General features: G+C 45.1%; 1 protein-coding gene across 2 annotated transcripts; it reads left to right on the top strand.

Annotated features, from left to right (window-relative positions):
- Nucleotides 1-462: 462 nt before the first annotated feature.
- TFAP4 (transcription factor AP-4) lies at nt 463-20,330 on the top strand. 2 transcript variants are annotated; one of them, XM_088464727.1, is made up of 7 exons: nt 463-606; nt 12,738-12,903; nt 13,262-13,360; nt 13,594-13,764; nt 14,061-14,201; nt 15,555-15,719; nt 16,353-20,330. In XM_088464727.1, exons 1-7 carry the CDS (start codon nt 518-520, stop codon nt 16,524-16,526), a joined length of 1,005 nt encoding a protein of 334 aa, XP_088320853.1. In that variant the 5' UTR covers nt 463-517; the 3' UTR covers nt 16,527-20,330. The 2 variants fall into 2 exon arrangements, with proteins under 2 accessions (XP_088320853.1, XP_088320855.1); XM_088464729.1 differs by lacking the exon at nt 14,061-14,201.
- Nucleotides 20,331-20,809: the final 479 nt, after the last annotated feature.

Genomic DNA, 20,809 nt, shown 5'->3' with positions numbered 1-20,809 from the left:
GCACCCCTGCTGCACCATGCCCATGCCAGTTCTGCAAAAGCCTGCCCTCTCCCTGCGGCAACAGGCCATGCAATGTTCTGCAAATAGTCCTTTGTTTACATGCAATGCCTTACTCTGCGGAAGAAGGGCTGGGATTTGGCTCAGGGTGGAAGAGGAGGGGGGGTACTGGGAGGGGGAGGGGTGCTGTTTCTGATCTCTCACCAGCTGTTTCCCGCCTTGAAACAGACATCAGCTGCAAACACACACTCACATTGAGAGAGACAGAGAGAGAGCACAAGGAGAGAGACAGACAGACACCTCCCCCTGATCATCTGGGACATCCTACACACACTACACCATTGATCCCTTCCAAACAGCATCACCTAATCAATAGGGCTGATCAGGGGGGGACCCCAGCACTGCAAGAGGGGGCGCTGCTGTGGACAGAGGGGGGGTGGGGTGCACACTATTTTGGGGAGTGGGGTGGGGGTGTGCGTGGAGGTGGCTGTGGATCTCCCTGCTGCTGCTGCTGATTGCTATGGAGTATTTCATGATGCCCGCGCAGAAAGTGCCCTCCCTGCAGCACTTCAGGAAGACGGAGAAGGAGGTGATCGGGGGTCTGTGCAGGTAGGTGCCGAGCTCTGCCTGTGTATGTATGTGTGCGTGGTGCAGCACATGGTGCATGCTGAGGGCTCTGCAGCTCTCCTTACATCACCTGGCAGGGGGAGGGGGAAGCAGTCAGCTGGCTGGGAGTGGGGGGTGGGTTGCACCCTGGGGTGCAGCATGGCTGGGGGGGGGGGGGGGACCCCGGGAGCTGGCGGCTGGTAAAGGGCGCAGGAGGTTTGTCAGCTGCAAACAGACCCACGTGGTGGCGGTGCCCCGGCCATGCTGCAGCGCTGCGACCAGGAGATGGGGGGGGCACACGCTGCCAGGGAGACCACCACCACCCAGTGGATGCACTTACACCCTGTACCCGCCCCCCCCCCTCACGGTGCCACCAGTTACGCGGCTGCGGACGGGCACCTCAAGGGCCACATAGCACGCCGCACAGGCGGCTTGCAGAGAGTGACGGCTGTGGGCCAAGCCGAGGGACTACAGATCCCAGCATGCCCCGCTGAGGGTTGTAGTCCTGCGGCTTGTGCACACAAGGTCACGTTGCTATGGGGAGTGTATAATGCGGGCACCGCCGGGTGAGCAGCAGCAGAGCACGCCCGCGGGCGGCACGGTGCCGGGGTGTATATAGCTGTGTAGTATACAGCCAGTGCTGGCAGACAAGGTCACGGTGCAGCCTGTATATATATATGTATATAGTGTGACCGCACAGCTGCTGTGTAACACGCCCCCTCTGCCTTGTTGCTGCCCCTGCTGCTCGTGTTGTTGTTGTCACTATTGGAGTAGTGAGTAAAAGAAGGGGGTGGGGGGATAGAATAAAAGCCCCCCGGGGCAGCACGGACGGGGCTCTGTCACCTCACGGGCACCTGGGCAGGGGCGCGGACCGGCCGGGTGTCCCCACCGGCTGCCCGTGGGCTCTCCCACCCGTGACCTTGCCGCCTGGTTGTCGGCTGACGAGGGGTGTGCGGGAGAGTCACGCAGACAGGCCTGGCCGTGACTCTGCAGCCCGCCTGGAGTAGGAGTGTCGGGGCGCACGAGGCTGCCGGGAGATGTAGTGCGGCGGCGCGGGGGACGCCGGGAAGTGTAGTCGCCGCCTGGCCATGCTGTCTCCAAGCACAAAGCGTGCTCTGGGGTGGTCATGTGACCAGTAGCATCAGTGTGTGCACTGTGGTAGTCTACTCAGACTAGGTGCCCCCGCCCCCTGGCTGAGCTCTCATCTGTGTATATGGTGTAATACTTCATGTGTAATAATGCAGCTCATTATATCATATACATAGGGGGTGTAATACTACAGCTCATATCCTGTGTAATAATGCAGCTCATTATATCATATACATGGGGTGTAATACTACAGCTCATATCCTGTGTAATAATGCAGCTCATTATATCATATACATGGGGTGTAATACTAGAGCTCATATCCTGTGTAATAATGCAGTTCATTATATCATATACATAGGGTGTAATACAACAGCACATATGTGTAATAATGCAGTTCATTATATCATATACATAGGGTGTAATACAACAGCACATACCATGTGACATAATAATTCACTCTGATTATATGGTGTAATACAACAGCACAGATCATCGGGGCAGCACAGACGGTGTAATGGTTAGCATTACTGCCTCACAGATGATATGTGCTGTTGTATTACACCATATAATCAGAGTGAATTATTATGTCAATTCCCACCATGGCCCTAACTGTGTGGAGTTTGTATATTCTCCCTGTGCTTGCGTGGGTTTCCTCCCACACTCCAAAAATATACTGATAGGTTAATTGGATCTCCACAAAATTAACCTGTGTGTGCGCATGTGGTAGGGAATATAGAGTGTAAGCTCCACTGGGGCAGGGACTGATGTGAATGGCCAAATATTCTCTCTGTAAAGCGCTGCGGAATATGTGTGCGCTATATAAATAACTGGTAATAATAATAATAATAATATCATGTGTAATAGCTCATTCTGATTATATGGTGTAATACTACAGCTCATATCATGTGAACATACACAGCTCTATATGATGTAATACACAGCTCTATATCGTGTGTATATATGTTGTAATACTACAGCTTATAATCCTATACATATGGTGTAATAACATGGCACATCATGTCATATGTGGTATAATAAGGAAGCCCATGATCCAATGTATAGAATATGTCACTTATGACAGAGTTCAAGAACCTGTGGGGATGGGTCCATCATTTAATCTTGGGGCAATATTTGGTGCTGACCACTGAGAAAGTGTCCAAACTTTTTCAGATGTCCCTCACACTGTGTAACGGTTTTGCAACAGTAAGCATCCTCTATTTTATTTCTAGCTTGCTGTTGTATTGAGCTAACTTGTAGGGCCTCTTATAGCTTGTCCTTATCCTGCTCTAGTGCTGGTCATTGCTTTGCGTGTATAAAGGGTTGACCTGTCCCGCAGTACGGTGAGGTCTCCGCTACACGCGCATGCTGGTCTTATTTTGCAGAAGGTATTGGGCCTGGCTCATTCACATGCAGGGGTGAAAACAAACGAAAACTTGACGTGCGCCTTAGAAGCGCCCTTTTCATGCTCGCAACGTTTACTGACTTTGCAGCCTGCAAGCAGTGCAGTACCATGTAACCTATGATAAATACATTTATGACTCTTTCAAAAACTTTCAACGCACCATTAAACTTTAGAACCCAGTCGTAAGAGGGAGCCATTCATCCTGTCTTTAATCTGCTTTCAGCCGCTGAAAAATGTGTCCTTTTTATTTTATCTGACTTCAGATGAGTATTGTAGCATCGTACATAGGGGTAGAACTTACAACACAATGACAGTGGTACATGGTGAGCAACTTACACGGTTACAGGAAGGTTTACAAATAAACATTAATACATCATTTAAATCCACAAATTGCATAACTACATAGAGAAAACAGCGAGTGGTTCCTGCTGGTAAGCGATTACAACCTAAAGGAGAAATGGACATAAAGGGGGGAGTGGCACTTTAACATATGATTGATTGTGAATGAGCCATTAATGTCTCGCATACATGAGTGCTATTGTGCTCTGTTAGAGGTCTGGTGCGTTGTTGTTGTTGTACATGGAGTTTGCAGTGTACGGGCCTGTCCTGTTTTTCCATTGGGTAGCTTGTTTATTATCACTTGCCTGAGGCAAAATAGGCCATGAGTGCGCCTGCCTGGGTCAGATACTGTGGGGTTTAACCTACCGGATCATTAATGATCATATAAATATCCTTAATGTATTTTTAATTATTGTGCAACATCATCCTAAAAAAATAAAAAAATAACTAAAATTATGACGTCTGATTTGCAACGTTTTTGCAATTTTTTTTTTTTTAATATAACAAATTTTGCCTAAATCTGGGTACACACTATACGATGTTTTTACCCATCGATGGAACGATACATCGCAACGGCCGTACACACCTGTTTGGATCCTGTGTACGACCTAATTTAGCAGCATGGTGTCGTTCATTGCATCCGCTATGCAGCACAGCAGATGGGACGATGCAATGAACGGGCGCCGCGCACACTCTCCAACCTGCACGACTTATTGTTCCGGTCCACGTCAGAACGATATATTGTTAGGCGGATTGCGTTGTGTCCACCCAGCTTTATGCATACAGATTTATTTATCGCACACGTATACATGTTATTAGCTTTTTATAGACGTGGTACATAACTCAAAATGTAGCCGTGCCATTATAAAAGGACACCAGGTATGAATCCCGGAGTGATATTAAATTATAGTGCAAGATGTTTATATAAGTCTACTGTAACCAATGATGCAATGGTTTGAGAGTAGACAAAAGTGGGTGGATTGATCAAAATCTATATAACTTTTTCTTAGCGCCCATTATATATAGTGCTTCATGGGACACTACACAATTTAATAATGCCCTGCTATCAAGGTTTATTAACTTTTATTTAAAAAGTCATTTAAACACTAAGGGGCATATTCAATTAGCCGCGATAAGTTGAGTACTTTTCGCATGCCGGACTTTTCGACGGTTTTCCATGTGAAAAAGTATCGCGCACGTCACCGCTTATCTCCGTATTCAATTAGAAAGCGGCGAAAACTGCACCCGGCGAATTCGGAAATGGGGAAAACAGTTTGTACCCCCTGAAAAGCTGCACTAACATTGGGGATCACTATATGGGTGTTCTAGTACCCCTAATAAAGCTAATCTGGGTTTTTTTTTTCTCTCAGATTTCTTGTTTTTAGCGTCTTTGCTTAAGTGGTGAAGAATAGCATTAAGCAATATTTTTCATCAAAATAACTAGTCCCAGCAAATTACATGAAAATGGGTGCTAGCATGTTTAAGTTGCTAATGTGAAATTTTTTAAAAACGTACAAAATCCACCTGCCGCAAGCACCTGCAATCTTAATAACACCTGGGGCATACTTGGGGACCCCCCTGGAATCTGTTTCGCTAGTTTTTTAGTTTGTCCCGCAACTTTGTTTTGCCCCCAAAATGAAAGTACTTTTTTTGGGGTGTTCTTAAGGTTTTGTTTTTTTTACACAGTTTACCTTTGGGAGGCTGTCCCAAGGGTGCGGGGTGGTTCCCGCAAGTTTGCACCCCAAAACCCCAATTCTGTACTTTTTTTTTTTTTTTTTCGTCTGCTTACATAGGCGAATCTTTTTTGACGATTCCAATGCATTGACTTTCCGCACCGGCGAAAAGTCTTTGGAATTGAATACAGGGATAATTTTTCGCCTGGCGAAATGACGTCACCAGCGAAACTTTTTCGGCGAAAACGGCTTTTCGCACCTAATTAAATATGCTCCTAGAAATCAAAGGGGTGGATTTGCTTCAACCTCTAGAAAGGGCATGTGAAGGTGTTGCCTATAGCAACCAGCCAGCTTGTAGCTATCCCATACGAAACTTTATTGGATAAATCATGGCTTGAATCTGGTTGCTATGGACAACAACCCCACTCTTTCTTTTTAGAAGTTTCCGTGAATCTGGTTTAGAACGCCTTGCTGCATGCGTGAGAGGTGTAATGGCAAGTTCAGACATTGTAACAAGTCCCTGGCTGAATAATTTGCATCCTTGTCATAAAATCTGGGTACGTGTCTTTCACGTCGTTCTGTACAATGTAAATTCACGGGCAGAACATCATTTTATATTTCACTAGATACAAAATGTTTATGCTTCCATTAATATACTACACCTACAATATATTAGGGGTCAGCCTGGTACTCTGGGCCTGATTCAGAGCCGGACGCTCTTTCAGAGCGCTCGCTCTGAATCAGTACGCTCCCTCTCTTTTTTTAGAGCGGCCTCCTGGCCGCTCGCATAGCTGTGGGTCACCACCCACAGCTATAGCGAGCAGCCAAAAAGATGGTTGCTATGATCAAGACCATCGGGCTTGCCAGAGACCCTTGTGGTAGGGTCTCGTCTGCCACAAGCCCTGGAGTGCTTTTGGCTCAAATCAGAGCCAAAAGCACTCCCACTGACATAATTTGTGATGTCAGTGGGGCCGGCCCCAGACGGTAGGCGTTCCCATGGGAACGCCTCCGTCTGGGCAACCACGCCCCGGCATGCCCACCAAAGGGGGCGTGCTGTCACTCAACATCGATTGCACGCCCCCTTTGTAGCGGGTCTCGAGCATGCGCACAACGGAGCCGGCTCCCTCATGCGCACTTGGCCAACATCGACCCGCTTGCAAGCGCTCAGCGCTCTCGAGCGGGTCTGAATTAGGCCCTCTGTTTGGAGTATATGCACCCACTGTGCTGTCAACCTCTTACAGAATATATGTAAGAACATACTTGCAAGTGTAAGCATGGGTGAAGATGTATGTATGTGTGTGTATATATACCCACATCCAGTCAAAAGTTTGGACACCTTCTCATTCAATGGTTTTTGTTTATTTCAATTATTTTCAACAAAGTAGATTAATACTGAAGACATCAAAACTATGAAAGAACACGTATGGAATTCCCTATAGATTGTAAGCTTGCAAGCAGGGCACTCTTACCTCTATGTCTGTCTGTTATTACCCTGTTTTGTTCTATCAATGTTTCCAATTGTAAAGCGCAACGGAATATGCTGCGCTATATAAGAAACTGTTAATAAATAATAAATAAATAATTATGTTGTAAACAAAAGTGTTAACGAAATCAAAATATGTTTAATATTTTAGATTTCTCAAAGTAGCCCCCTTCTTGCTTGGATGACAGCTTTGCACACTCTTGGCATTCTCTCAATCGGCTTCATGAGGTATCTCCTGGAATGGTTTTCCAACAGTCTTGAAGGAGTTCCCAGAGGTGCTGAGCACTTGTTGGCTGCTTTTCCTTCACTCTGCGGTCAAACTCATTCCAAACCATTAATTGGGATAGGTCGGGTTATTGTGGAGGCCAGGTCATCTGACGCAGCACTCCATCACTTTCCTTCTTGGTCAAGTAGCCCTTATATAGCCTTAGAGGTGTATTTGGGGTCACTGTCTTGTTGAAAAACAAATGATGGTCCCAGTAAGTGCAAACCAGATGGGATGGCATGGCTCTGCAGAAAGCTGTGGTAGCCATGCTGGTTAAGTGTGCCTTGAATTTAAAAAATAAATCACCAACAGTGTCACCAGCAAAGCACCCCCAGACCATCACACCTCCTCCTCCATGCTTCATAGAGGGAACCACTCATGCAGAAACCATCCGCTCACCTTCTCTGCGTCTCACAAAGACTCAGCGGTTGGAACCAAAAATCTAAAATTTGGACTCATCAGACCAAAGTACAGATTTCCACTGGTCTAATGTCCATTCCTTGTGTTTCTTGGCCCAAACAATTCTCTTCTTCTTGTTGTTCATCCTCAGTAGTGGCGTCTTCGCAGCAGTACGACCATGAAGGCCTGATTCATGCAGTCTCCTCTGAACAGTTGATGTTAAGATTTGTCTGCTACTTGAACTCTGAAGACTTTGGGCCTGATTCAGAGCCGCTTGCAAGCGGCTCGATGTTTGTGATCTGCGCATGCTCTGCGTCCGGCGTGCGCATGCACGAGCCCCGTCGAGCGACTGAAGTTCAGTCGCTACGGGGCTTGCTACAAGACTGGGTAGCTGTCGATGGTTTGTAGGCGTGTGTGGCGGGGGGGGGGGGGTTGGGCAAATGCAGGCGTTCCCTTAGGAAAGCCCGGCGTTTGAGGGAGGACCTACTGACATCACAAATGATGTTAGTAGTGGACTTCCTGCTCTATTAGAGGAGGCAGTCCAATCGGCCTTGCGGCAGCCAAGACCATACCACCGGGTCTCGTCGCAAGGCCGATGGTCGCGATTATCGCGACAGGCTGGGGGCCGCTCGCACAAGCTGTGGGTGGTCTCCCACAGCTTTGCAATAGGCCAGAGGAAAAAAAAAACTGCCCACAGACCTCGCGAGCAGCCAGTGGCTACGAGCGGGTCTGAATCGGTCTCTAATCTGAGGTGCTGTTAAGTAGCGGTTTGTGAGGCTGGTAACTCTAATGAACTTATCCTCTGCAGGAGAGGTAACGCTTGGTCTTCCTTTCCTGGGGCGGTCCTCATGAGAGCCAGTTTCATCATGGCGTTTGATGGTTTTTGCAACTGCTCTTGAGGATACATTCAAAGTTCTTGAAATTTTCCGTATCGACTGACCTTAATGTCTTAAAGTAATGATGGACTGTCGTTTCTCTTTACTGAGTTGAGTGGTTGATGCCATAATATGGATTACAACAGCAGTCAAATAGTGGTATCCTCGGTGTACTAACCCTACCTCTGCACAACACAACTGATGGTCTCAAACACATTAAGAAGGCAAGTAATTCCACAGATTGACTCTTGACAAGGCACACCTGTTACTTCAAAACCATTCCAGGAGACGACCTCATGAATCCGACTGAGAGAATGCCAAGAGTGTGCAAAGCTGTCATCCAAGCAAAAAGGGGCTACTTTGAGGAATCTAAAATATAAACCATATTTTGATTTCTTTAACACTTTTTTTTTGTTTATAACATAATTCCATATGTGTTATTTCATAGTCTCCAGTATTAATCTACTATGTTGAAAATAATTGAAATAAACAAAAACCATTGAATGAGAAGGTGTGTCCAAACTTTTGACTGGTACTGTATGTGTGTGTGTATATATGTTCACTCTAGCTCCGGCGCCAGGCAGGGCGCAGGAGCTATAGAGGGCATTTCCGCGTGCGTATTCCCGAAAAGGGGGCGTGGCCATTGAAAAGGGGCGTGTCTATAAGACTCGTCCTCTTTTCGTCACTCTTGGGGGTGTTCCCGGCACTTACGGACACGCCGGACAGTCCTCAAACGCTGCTGAAAGGAAGAATAGATGTTGGCGCATGCGGCCTGGCGTCTATTCACCGGCTGTGACCGGTTCACCGCACATTTCCTCACCCGCGGGACACTGCGATCCACGGATGGAGACGGCTTTTTTAGCGAGGCGCTGTGCGGTAAGGGCAGGGCGCTTGGGCGCTCCAGAAGGAGGGCAAGGTGCCGTGCCCCGCTAAAACAGCCTAGCGTGAGTGATATATATGCGCACAATATTTGACCGGCACTCTGCGGGCCAATACCTTGCCCAGGGTGCCCTCCACGTAGGACGATGCCAAACGGTATGTAAGAAGCAATATAGGCGGCACTCCCAGGACTCTCCAAAAAGGTGTATACAAACGTGTTTATTCAATGTTTCGGGGTTCTGGGACCCCTTCTTTAGGAACACACATCGTGTGTAATATATATAATGCATAGGGTTTGAAGTTTCTGCACACATCTACTGAGTTCAGTATACGTACTATTGTTTGCTTATTTATATAGCACTGATCATATATTACACAGTGTTGTAGGGGTTAATGGGATTTGCTCGTTCACGTAAGTTTTGCCGACCTGGTCATAATGACGTGAGTGTGTAGTCTGTAAGTACACCAAGATATTGATCCCTGTGTTGCGCTTTGTGGGTTGTGGACAGTAGTAACCTATGTGGAAACTAGCTGGCAATGAGAAACACAAACCGCCCCGTGGTCACCTCTGTGCCGCTTACTTCAGTGCGCTCAGTGTGGACGGTATGCATTACCTGTGAATTAGGACTATTTTGCACTCTAGGGAGCTATAATAAATAGAAGAAGCTATATGCGGGATGCTACTGTTAAATGCAAATATGTACAACCTGCATCTTGTGTTATGAAATGCAAATATGCAGAGTAACCTCAGGGGGTGTTGATAGATAGATAGATAGATAGATACATAGCTATACGTTAAATTAGATATATATATTTGGAAGCCTGAAGGGCCCGCATTACTGCTGTCTGGCGATGACCATGTAAGGTCAGGTGCTACCATTTACTTGTTGGTGTTGCAGCCTCTTCTGCTCGATATCTGATTCATCCCAACTAGACGCTGATAGGGATCCCTGAATAATTTGGACCCATTACCCAGTTATTTAGAGACCATTCATGGTAAAATGATCTAACTGGCTTTCAGAATTACGGCGTGTATGAGCGCCCTACATGCTGTTCTGTTTAACATCTAGATCTCTGCTTTATCACTTTCCAGAGCTTCATACATCTGCCCCCTTGTCTTTTATAAAGTGCAGAGTGATAAACGACCAACCAATCAGCTCACAACTGTCATGTTACAGGCTGTGTTTGAAAAATGATAGGTGGGAGCGGATTGGTTGGTCATTTATCACTCTGCACTTTATCACTTTCCACAGCTTCATACATCTGCCCCAATATCTTTTCTAAGAATAAACCTAGCTAATCTGACTTTTTTTTTTTCTTATCTGACATTAATAAGGCAATACATAGAATTAATCCACAGTTCGGATTGGGTAGGTTTGCAAACACTGCAGGTCAAAGGTACCATTATTTCAGAATGCAAATGATCTGCTTTACAAATGTATTAGCTTTTTAGTATTTGCGGCTGCTATTTCAGTTGTTAATAGTTTATTATCGTAGATTTGTAAAGGCGCCATAGTGCCTCGCAACGACTGGCAGTGTGGAAATACTTAAAACATGGACTTGCGGTCAAATGAACTCCATGCATTGAAAACAAAGGTGAGCGAGGAACATACTCATGAGAGAGCATTTAAACTGGAACATTGGGAAAAGGGTATAGCCTCTTCCTGTGCTGTAGATGTACAGCGAAGAATCCCCCCTCTACCTGCAGTGGATGGACCATTGTCCCCTTACAGTGAAGAACACATCACTACGTGCAGTGGATGGACCATTGTTCCCTTACAGTGAAGAATGCATCTGTACGTGCTGTGGATGCACCATTGTCCCCTTACAGTGAAGAATACATCTCTACGTGCTGTGGATGGACCATTGTCCCCTTACAGTGAAAAGCACATCTCTACGTGCTGTGGCTGGACCATTGTCCCCTTCCAGTGAAGAATACATCTCTACATGCAGTGGATGGACCGTTGTCCCCTTCCAGTGAAGAATACATCTCTACGTGCTGTGGCTGGACCATTGTCCCCTTCCAGTGAAGAATACATCTCTACGTGCTGTGGCTGGACCATTGTCCCCTTCCAGTGAAGAACACATCTCTACGTGCTGTGGCTGGACCATTGTCCCCCCTACAGTGAAGAACTCCTTATGGTGAAACCTTCATTCCAGGTGTAGTGGATGTACCATTGTCACCTGCCCAGAAGCTCATTATACAAATCATTATGGCATGTGCAGTATCCCAGTTAGGTAACCTCTATGGTGGCCTCTGCAGCAGCCATATGTCATTCCTTGTGTTATTTAGCTTCAGTCTAATTGTATTCCCAAATCCTCCAAATGTATCCTGTATAATGTGCAGGCGCTCTAATTACTACCTAGGTGTAGGACACATTTACCTTCTCTGCTGTTCCTCAGCCAAACTTTCCAATTGTAACAAATCCTGCTGTAATTATTCTTTCCTCTGCTGCATCAATGGCGCTAAATAGTTTTGTGTCCTCTGCAAGGTCATTATAGAACTATTAAAAGGGACAGGAGCCACACGTTGTTTTTGCAAATCCGTAATGTGTACATGATGCAAAATAAATATATATATATATATATATATAATTTAGCAAATAACCATATGCCCGCTAGTAGTGTAATGCTGTATAGGTCACACAGTGACATTGCAGGGCCATGTACAGCTAAAGCCATCTGCGCAGTGCGTGACTTTGGGCCTGATGCTTCAGGACTCTCTTCTGGACTATTTTAACTGTTTCTCCGATTCTGGAAACAAACAAATAAAGAAATGAATGGAATAGATGGATGTGTTTTATTATAGGGCCATGAGAGCGGGTCTGGGAGAGGCGCATCTATTATATATATTTTTTTTTAATTATTTTTTTATTGATAAATTTCATTTGAATCTGAATCTTTAACCGGTTTTACCGAATAATGTACTTTTTTAAAGGGACACTATGTACAGAGTGTACCCATTACCTGTGGATAGCGAATTTCAGGCCTGGATCAATATTTGGGAAGGCATCCTATTGATTCATGAGGCACTGTAGCGGTTTCCGTGAGGCATGAGGTACTTTGAGATATCGCTAGTTGCTTGTGAATTGATGAGGCTCCCATAGAGTCCTGCCTCCGCTTCGAGTAAGTTACCGTACACTGCAAAAAAATATATTCTGGATTTGTCAGATAGTAGTGGGCATATGAACAATTACTGTCACTAGAGCAAAGTTTAAGACAAACAGATTATTATTATTATTATTATGATGCATGGAATTTAGTGTATATATAATTTTATACTCTCCCAATTCTCTGTGAGGTGTCTTATTGCTCTGTCCTGTGACTAATCCCAACAATCAAGAGGGGAAAATATTCGGTGGGGGCAGGAAGCTGGAGTTCCCTCATTCAACCCTGAGGGGTCAGCTGCCTTCATTCTCCTCCTGTATTGTCATCTGGAAGTTATTACAGAGCCCTCAGGGCAGACAGGAGGGGATGAAAGGGGGGTCCTCAGATCCGGCTTCCATCGTTCCCTGAGAGGGGCCACACACAGAGATGCCTAATAGGTCATACTATGCAGGCCTGAATAGTAGCCTCACCCACCTTAACCCCTCTGGTGCTGGAGGACCCGTGTACATTATTTATACATGGGTATTTTCTTATGTACAGAAAAAGACAGGATTAGTCCTCATCTTTCCGATGTCTCTAACAGTGGCCTGTTCTTGTGTTTCCTTTTTTTTTTCTTTCTCAGCCTAGCCAACATCCCTCTGACGCCAGAGACCCAACGGGACCAGGAAAGACGGATACGCAGAGAAATCGCCAATAGCAACGAGCGTCGCCGTATGCAAAGTATCAACGCCGGCTTCCAGTCTCTGAAAACCCTAATCCCTCATACAGACGGGGAGAAGCTAAGCAAGGTGAGCAGGTGGGGGGGAATCTGGGTTTTGGTACAAGAATCTGTATTTTGGCAATATATGGGGGAGTTATTATTATTATTATTATTATTTTATTTTTTTTAATTATTATTATTTGGGTTTTTTGTTTAAAGGTTGTCATCCATTTATTTATTTTATTTATTTTTTAAAAATTTTAGTTTTTCTTTTAATTCCTTTTAGTCTCCTTCAATTTATACGTTAGTATTACATGGTGTTCATGAAGGAAGACTCCAGTCCCTCCCCCCAGAGGCTCCTGGTGACGCTGCTGGCGTTATCATGACACTGCGGGAGCAATCGGGAACACTCTCTTAATCTGGCACTGTTTGTCTCCCCCGCACAGGCAGCAATCTTGCAGCAGACGGCAGACTATATATTCTCCCTGGAGCAGGAGAAGACCAGATTATTGCAGCAGAACACCCAGCTCAAGAGGTTTATCCAGGTAACTGAGCCACGCAATGTTCTGGCTATACGTGTAAATGGTGTGGCTGACTTAGCCAAACCAGCTTTTTATTGCTGTCCCTAAACCGCAAAGCTTGCTGGGAGATGCAGTGCCAAATTAGGTCTAGCAACCGCCTGGTAGTCAGTCCGAAGCTTTCTATTTAATGGATGATATTCTTGGCTCCCATTTACTCAATCCGTGATAAGTGTACCGATGGCTTCTGTGCATTGCAGGAGTTCAACGGCTCGTCCCCTAAACGGCGACGGGCGGAAGACAAGGACGAGGGGATCGGTTCCCCGGATATCTGGGAGGAAGAAAAAGCGGAGGATCTGCGGAGAGAGATGATTGAACTGAGACAGCAGCTGGACAAGGAACGTTCTGTGCGGATGATGTTGGAGGAGCAGGTAAAGGATTTAAAAAAAAAAAAAAAATTAAATAATTTCTGCCGCTTGCCCTTTGCCCTAGAATGGTGCATGCAGAGTAACCCGGGTAATGACGTGTGTGCATCGCCATTCCTTGTGGCTGGCTAGACTGACGGTGGTTCTAGCAGTTTAGGATGTCGCAGTAGGGTAGTTGGCACGCTGCATGTTTGGTAGAGAGTGCACTTTCCGGAATGCGATGCTGCCGGTCTGTAAGCATGCCTGTCGGCGCCCCCCATTGGCCAGACTCTCTGTGATTGACTGCTATGACTGACTGACAGGTGCGGGCTCTGGAAGCTCATATGTACCCTGAGAAGTTGAAGGCTATAGCTCAACAAATCCAGCAAGAGGAAGAGGGGGGGCAGGCGCAGGGCCAGCAGCTGGAGTCACTGAACAGGGCCAACCAGCTTCTCCACTCCCAGGTGAGCCCAGCACTCTTTCCTTCCCCTCCCGTTCCCACCCCCTTCATCTCCTCAGACCCTACATTGTCTGGTGGCCTGCCAAACCTTGCTTGCTCCCCATTTCATGCGCTACTGTGCACTCATCTGAGTGCCGCCAAGATTTACATGCATTCCATAGCGGGTTCTTGTACGGCGGTGCTGGAAAGCTTGCGAGCCCTTTAGAGCTTCCTGATTGTCTGCTTAAATGCGGCCTTAAATGTCTTCAAACCTTCCGTAGGAGTAGATAAAAGAGAACCCCACAAATTAAATAAAACGCCAACGGATATACTCCTTAATCAACTTACTGATCAAAATGATTCAGTCGCTTGGTAGGACCTTGAACAGTTAATTGTTGATCAGTCCAGCGCATTGGTTTTGGGTCTATCCCTCATTGGAGAAGTCCTTCAACTCATGGATCCTGGTGGACTTTTTTGCATGTGGACATCCTTCCCAGGTTCTGCTACAACATCTCTATTGGCTTTCTTGGCCATTACGAAATGCTAATTTCTTTTTTTTACTTATTTATTTTTTCTTTCATTTGTGTGGTTAGGGTCTCTGCCTTGCTCCGAGGCCCACCTTCTGTTGAGGTCCAGTTCAGAGACATACTCGTAGAGTTTGGTGGCCCAGAATTCATATCTTCATTGATGGCAAAACGTCCTGTTCCCGTGGCAGCAAAACTGCTCCAAACATGACACTGCCACCACCAAGGTTGGGCTGAGGCTCTTTTGTCAGAATGCAGTGCTTGGTTCTCTCCAAACATGACATTTCTCATTTACACTAGAAAGTTCTATTTTATACTCTACTGTCCACAGAACAATCTTCCAGTAGTCGTCTTGCTTATCCAGGTGGTCTCTAGCTATGATCTTCTTGGATAGTGGTGGCTTTGTCCTCTTGCACTCTAGCCTTGCTCAGTCCTGATGGTGCACTCCTGGACATGGCCATTAGCCAGTGTAAGAGAGGGGCCTGCAGACCCTTAGACGTTACCTGCAGACCCTTAGACATTACCCTGGGGTCCTTTTGTGGGCTCCCAGAAAGAGTCCAACAAATTTGATTTTGGATCAGTTTGATCAATACACGTGTTTGGTTATTTTGGGTTCTCTATATTTTTCTGAGAATATTTAAACTTTTTTTTTTTTTACTTTTAAAGGTCACATTTACGTAGAAATGCTGAAAATTCAAAAGGAGTTCACAAACTTTCTAGCACAATGAATCTATTTATTTTCTCATTTTGTTTAGCTTTTTTTTTTTGCACCATTGTAAAAATCCCTCATATTTATTTTGGTGCTTGTTTTATTTTGTTCTGTTGTTTCATTAACATCCGTTCTGTCCCTACAGCTCCTGGCACCACATCTGCCCCTTGCGCCCACTCACCACCCCACGGTAATCGTTCCCGCACCACCGCCTCCACCCTCTCACCACGTCAACGTTGTGACTATGGGACATTCCTCCGTAATCAGTTCGGTGTCCACATCCCGGCAAAACCTGGACACCATCGTGCAGGTGGGTTTCTGCAAGACGGACAGTATGATTTATTATTCTTACTCGTTGCCTAGTTTAGCATTGTGTGAGAACTGTGGGCGGTTAGCGGGCCTGACTGCTGTGTTGACGTTTCTAAGACCTAAACAAAAAGCCTACTGCTGCCAGGTAACACAAACCTTTCTGTAACTCTTAACAACCGCCCAGGTGTTGGATATCGTTGCTATAGTGCCTATGAAAGAGTTTGCTTCCTGTCGCCAAGTTGTTATGGTTACAGCACATGTGCTCGCTTTGAGATGTATTTTCAAATTGGACTGGGGACCGTTATGTGGTCGCATAATTTCCCGAATTGTAGATGCTGGTCAGCGTTGCTGGGGGTGTGGCTGGTCTTCATTGGCCAGCCTAGGCCTCGATACTATATACCAGCCCCTGGCTAGGACTTATTATATCAATTCCGAAATAGTGTAATTTTAATCCCAATTGGTGTTCCGTAACAGATATATATATATATATATATCTATCTATCTAATTATTATTTTATATTATTATTATTTTTTTTTTCTATTATAATATATGTAGAATATGTTCTGCTTATTTGTGTAAGTTCTCTTATTGTTTTCTAACCTATGTTCTCCTCCTTCCTATTGCTCTCCTCAGGCCATACAGCACATAGAGGGCACCCGGGAGAAGCAGCTGCTGGAAGAAGAGCAGCGGAGGGCGGTCATTGTTAATGCCGCGCGCCCATGCGAAGATTCGGACACTGCCTCGGACACAGAATGTGACGACAGCGAAGCGGAGCAAAGCAAGGATGACGCCATGGAGGACCCCTGACATCCGCTGCCCTACCCAGGAGTGGGCAAGAGACTGGGGAAACTGGAGGGGAGGAGGAGGAGGCCTTGAGGGTACTTGAGGTAGCTCTGACAGGGGGCTGCCCTTTGCCAGCCTCCTTCCCAGATGCGTAGGGTTTATAGGGGGTGGTCTACTGCTGACCGCAAAGATACTGTAATGAGGTTGTTGAGGGAGAAGGGGTTGAAGCACTAAGGGGTTGCCCTGGTCTGTGAGACAATGGAGGAGTGTCATAGTGGGGGTGCTTACTTTTTTTTTATTATTATTCCTAAAATTTACAGCAGTCCCTCAGTACATGAAAAATTTTTCTTAAAGCTTTCCCAGCAAACAGGGGTTAAGGCCTGCACTGGTTAGGAGGTGCGGTATTGGTATTCTAGGTTACCACCAGTGGTGGCAGCGCAGTCCATAATTTAAATAGGGAAACCACACCAACTGCCACCCCAAACGCTGCCAAACATCGCTGGCCGGGGCTCACTGGCAGTTGGTGTGGCTCCCCTATATGAATTTTGGACTGAGCTGGGGCCGCAACTGGTTACCACATATAGTCATGGACTCTACGAGCTGTGATGATAAAGGATGATTTCCACTTTATTTAGGAAGATATTTTTTTTTTGGGGGGGGACCTCACCTTAGCCTTAGTTTAACAGGGCCAAGCCTTCGTATTGGCAGGGCCTGTGCCGACAACCTTCAATCTCTGTAACAGAAGAGAACTGACGCGGAGGCGCAAAAGGCGTTCAGTTAGAGTGCGGGGTCGGAACTCTCCTGTGATGTAGAGAGCCAAGTAACACCAAAGGCGATTTGGCTGCGGTCTCAGTGTGTTTGAGCTCTGGGGTCCAGCTATATAGAGAATGTATCTGTCCCACTAGTGACCCCCCCCCACTACAGTACTTCTATGGAGAGCATTTAATAAAGTTTGTTTTTTTTAAATGAAGTGGAAACCCCCTTTATAATGACACAGACCCTACTTTCCAATTTATAACTTTATAAATACATTTTATACTTCTATATATTTTATAGACCTCGCTGTGTGTATAATATGCCTATATTTGACATTGGTTTCTTTCTTTTAAAAGAAACGTGTCATTTAGAGAAAAAAAAAAAAATCAAAACAAAAAAATACCTAGGATAGGACAATGCTGTGGGTATAACAAAGCCTATTTGTTAGATGTATCTGCCTCGAAAATTGTGCAGGCCTTTCGTACCACATGGTGGCGCTGTGGAGAAGAAACCTTTTTGAGCCTTTAGGATCTAGTATTCTAAAATATTTTTTGATTTGCTTTCATAAAGTCATAGGGACCCCAAACTAATGCCTATACAGACCATGCAAAGTGCTAGCACTACATTAGATTCCGGATTCCATTTGCTGCTGTGGCCTTTAATAGTTTGTTCAACCTTGCATCAGCTCTGAAGCCAGGATTGGTTTAAATTCGGAAAAAAAAAAATTCAAGAGCTAAACCGTTGATTTAAACTCAGTTTTTTTTTTTTTTTTCGTTTTTAATTGTATTTTATACACTGGCGTGCACAGCCTAAGTTTTTTGTGATGATTAAAATTGGTAAAATAATACCACCACTTATTCCCTGCGCACCTCTGTCAGGAGTAACGAGTAACGCTAAACCGTACCAACTTTTTATTTTTTTTCAATTAAAAAAAAAAATGTATTTCATGGTTTACAAATTTTAGGAGATTTCAGTTTGTCGCAGTATAAATGGCAGGCTAAACGTCATCAGTCGCAGGGCGTTTGCTTCCCCGGTGGACTACCGTTGTCGCTCGCGGTGAGGACTTGTTTGCCAAATGATTGACGGGCAAGGGCCATTTGTGGGCGGCAACAGGGGGAAAGGCAACTCAAATGCACGCATGTCGCAACCGTTTTCGGGGCACGTCTCGTGCTCCGACTGCGATCCCGTACTACGCGACCATAGTATTACTCGGAGCATCGATAATCGTCCGATCTGCATACGATGCTGCGTTTTTTTTTACGCAATCAGTTGGAGTTGCTAAACTACCGGTGAGTGTCTCTATACAAATCCCGGCGGCAGCGCCACTTGCATAATTTCGCACAGTCGCTGTGTTGTACAAGGAAGCAGTCGCGACGGAAATTGCGTCCATCTAGGATTAGGCCCTGGGGAAGATCAAATGCGTTGTGCTTCAATGATGCTAATTCTAGGCCGCTTTTTCATTACTATAGTTTTAGCCTGCAAAATGGCCGCCTCTAGTGTGAGTAGATTATTTGTACACTTTAAGGGCATAAATAAGGAGGGACAGTGCCCGCTGCTTGGTAGCTTGGCTCCATCGTTTGTGACAGATGTACTTTTTACTTACCATTCGCTTAGAAAAAAAAATTGTTGTGTTGCCATGAGATAATTTGCAAAAAAAACAACCCATAGTGTCTAAAAATAAGAAAAGGGGTTGGTAGCTGAGCAGAATGACAGAGAATGTATTTTCCTAGGTTAAAAATGGCCATCTTATGACCTTTCTTTAATAAAAATATATATATTTTAGGCAAGAAAACAAAAACAAGTGTACTTTGTCTGGACATCGTGCAGGAAGCCATTTTATGAGCCAAAACCTATTCAGCATTGCCTCAGTGATATCACTAATGCCTAGTAAATAGATCTGCGTTATTCTAAAAAGCGGTTTCAGCCCACAAAATGGCGACCTCCCGGTGATAACCCAATGGGTACACTTTTGTTCTACCTTACCCTGTACCATTTTTTATTTTTTTTTCCTCCCCTGACTGAGCCAAGAAAATGGAGTCAGGCAGCCATCTTGTGCCAGCATGTGTTTTTACAGTATGAAAGGATATCTATTTACTGTTTACACCCTTGAGATTTGTTGCTCTCTGCCATTTGGTGGTGTGGATAGAAATGTAAAGCTATTTTTCTTCCAGAGAACCTCCGATGTTTTTATCTATGGATAATTTTTTTTTTTTTTACGTTCCTCAAATCATAAGCACTTAAATGTAATTTTATGTTTTCTGTTTGCTAGGGATATCTCTGCCAGTAACGATGCTAAAGATTAGGTAGACTGCTGATGTTCCCCCCTTGGTGGTGGCTGGAACAGGGTTCAGCCTTGCCGCGTTGCTTTCTGGAATTGAACGTGCTGTGACTTACCGTGGTGCAGACCATTTATCTGGCTACAAAATCGCCCCAAGCACGTTATTATATAGATGCATATTGAGATATCTGGGTTTTATTACTTATCAAAAGAATGCTGTGTCTTACTATCGCACTCAAAATTTAGCCCAGAGCCCCGACTGCACATTGCATCTGTCACCTACACACAGTTCTGGCAGCCATTTTGTGGGCTAATCGCCAGTTACCTCACTGAGCCAGGAAGCTAGCTCGAGGTCCTTTATGCCTCAGTGTGGTTCCTAGTGAATTTAAGGGTCACAAAATGTCTGTGAAGTGACTTATACTTAACACTGCTACAGTAGTTGTTTTAATGTCTTCCCAGAGCTGGGTGTAGGTGATGTTACTACACCGGACACGTGTAAATCCTGCACCACCGTAAATCGCAGCTTGCTTCTTTTCAGCATAGGAAGTGGGAGGATGCCCCCAGCTTCAAAACTTGTCCTCACCTATTCCCAGCACTCCTCCCCCCCCCCCCCATCCCGCTACACCGAAGATCGATCTTCCTGTCATATTTTTTTAACCATTTCAGCTCTTGTGTTTATTGAGAAAAAAAAGCTATTTTATATTTTGTTAAGAAAGTGACATAAAAAAACCCTGCAAGGCAAACAGCCTTTGTAAAGAAACAAAATAAAAATGTTTGTACTTTGTTTTTTAGAACCTTGTTGTCTGTGTCATTTTATTATGACTTTTTTCATTCTTATTATCACCACTACATGGAAGACCACACGTCCGGGTCTAACAATGGGGCAGAGGGGTCTACAGCTCCAGGCCTCCACATAAATATAGGCCCATTATCAGGACGGATGATGATGACCAGATGTCCACACGGTCAGCCATACATCATGAGCTTTAACTACAAACGATTTTTGCATATTTCCTTACTGAAAATTGTTGAGTTGGTCAGTCTGACTGAACTACAAACGTGAACGCGCATGAACGATAATCGTTCATCGTTTTAACTCAGAAAGTGAACAATTTTTTCAATGATTGAACAATAAACGTTATCGTTCAAAAAATCGTGTGTGTATGCACCTTAAAAGTTGGATTTCTATTTTCCTTACAAAATGGTACAATTTACTAAGATTCGTGTTGGTCTGAGATTGCAATCTCGGGTGAGTTTAGACATTTTTGGGTTT

The sequence above is a fragment of the Taudactylus pleione genome, unplaced genomic scaffold, assembly GCF_031769625.1.
Source record: "Taudactylus pleione unplaced genomic scaffold, aTauple2 ptg000061l, whole genome shotgun sequence".
NCBI classification, from domain to species: Eukaryota; Metazoa; Chordata; class Amphibia; order Anura; family Myobatrachidae; genus Taudactylus; species Taudactylus pleione.
The sequence above is the reverse complement of the archived record's forward strand: the minus strand, read 5'-3'. Positions and strand labels throughout refer to the sequence as shown.